Source organism: Rhipicephalus sanguineus, chromosome 4 (assembly GCF_013339695.2).
Source record: "Rhipicephalus sanguineus isolate Rsan-2018 chromosome 4, BIME_Rsan_1.4, whole genome shotgun sequence".
NCBI classification, from domain to species: domain Eukaryota; kingdom Metazoa; phylum Arthropoda; class Arachnida; order Ixodida; family Ixodidae; genus Rhipicephalus; species Rhipicephalus sanguineus.
Window position 1 is genome coordinate 115533073 of NC_051179.1, and position 1318 is coordinate 115534390.

The 1318-nt window shown below is 49.0% G+C and overlaps 1 protein-coding gene across 1 annotated transcript in view; it reads left to right on the plus strand.

The window, feature by feature from the left end:
• LOC119388961 (kunitz-like toxin PcKuz1) overlaps nucleotides 1-733 on the plus strand; it is a 21730-nt gene extending 20997 nt beyond the window's left edge. Inside the window, exon 3 of the mRNA XM_037656291.2 lies at nucleotides 469-733. Coding sequence (XP_037512219.1) covers nucleotides 469-635 — 167 coding nt within the window. The 3' untranslated portion in view covers nucleotides 636-733. The remainder of the gene's footprint in view (nucleotides 1-468) is intronic.
• The last annotated feature ends 585 nt before the right edge of the window (nucleotides 734-1318 follow it).

The following is a 1318-nucleotide window of genomic DNA, read 5'->3' on the forward strand; positions in this document are numbered from 1 at the left end:
GCAACGAGCGAGCGAGTGTTTTAAAGGTCCACCCATAACAACGCGCTCAGACATACATACTTATGATCATCAGCAAAAGCTGCCTGGCTTCGCGTGTTGCCTTACGGACGCGCAGTGGGCCCTTCGCTGATTCGCAAAAGGAAGGATTATGATGTAGTGGGCAGTTCGCAACTGTGCTTGCACTAGGCATTCTAGGATAGTTTGAAACGGCCAATCTTACGCGCACAGACGTTCCTTTCGTAGCGGGACGGTTGAGGTATCCACCAAGAACCGAAACCAGGCTGAGAAGATTGAGAAAGCGATGAGCGCGGGGCCCGATTACGCTATCGCGTTCTACTCTTGAAGGCAAAGCTCAAGCGTCCTCCAAATATTTTTGGAATATTCCTGACACAGCCGCAATCATCCACATATTTTTTCGCGCTCACTTTCGGTGTTGCTCTTCAAGTTAACTATCTTTTCTCAACGCAGGCTGTGAAGATCCCGTGAAGGTCGGCCCGCGCAAGGCCTTGATTCCGCGCTTCTTCTACAACACTACAGTGCATGAGTGTCAGCAGTATTCTTGGGGTGGCTGCTCCGCAAACTGCAACAACTTCGAGAACGAGAAAGATTGTGAAAAGAGGTGCAGGCCGTCGTAATGGCTTTTTCTTTTACAGGAAGCAAGATAAGCGCCAGAAAACAGTTGATACACACTGTGCCGGCACACCTGTTCTCGGATTGCCTAATAAAAACCCCACAGGGTCCCTTTTGCACTCATCTAACACGTCTGCAAGGCGAAAGCCATCTTTTTCTTCCCATTTGGTGTGTTAATCCTGACCGCCACCCCTCCGAAGGCTTTGTGCACCTAACGTAGTTTTCCACTGCCTCATTGCACTATACCACCGTGATCGGCTCACCTTTGACCAAGCTACGATATCATGTGATGACGCCATCCCGTGGCGATACGTCACATGACATCAATGTGACGTCACGATGACTCACATTTTTTTCTTATATGTGATGTCATTATGACGTCATCAGGTCACGACAATTGCTTGCATCACTCGTCTTGACGCCGCCGACGCAGGACGCCGGTCAATTTTCGCTTCTGATGAGACGTCTAAGGCTTTTGCCTTAACAACTTTACGTGCAGCAAAATCTACTGAACCTAGCATCGTTCCTCGTGCGTAGGAAATAGCTGACGCATGAGTATATAATAATATCTGGGGTTTAACGTCCCAAAACCACGATACGATTATGAGAGACGCCGTAGTGGAGGGCTCCGGAAATTTCGACCACCTGGGGTTCTTTAACGTGCACCTAAATCTGAGTACACGGGCCT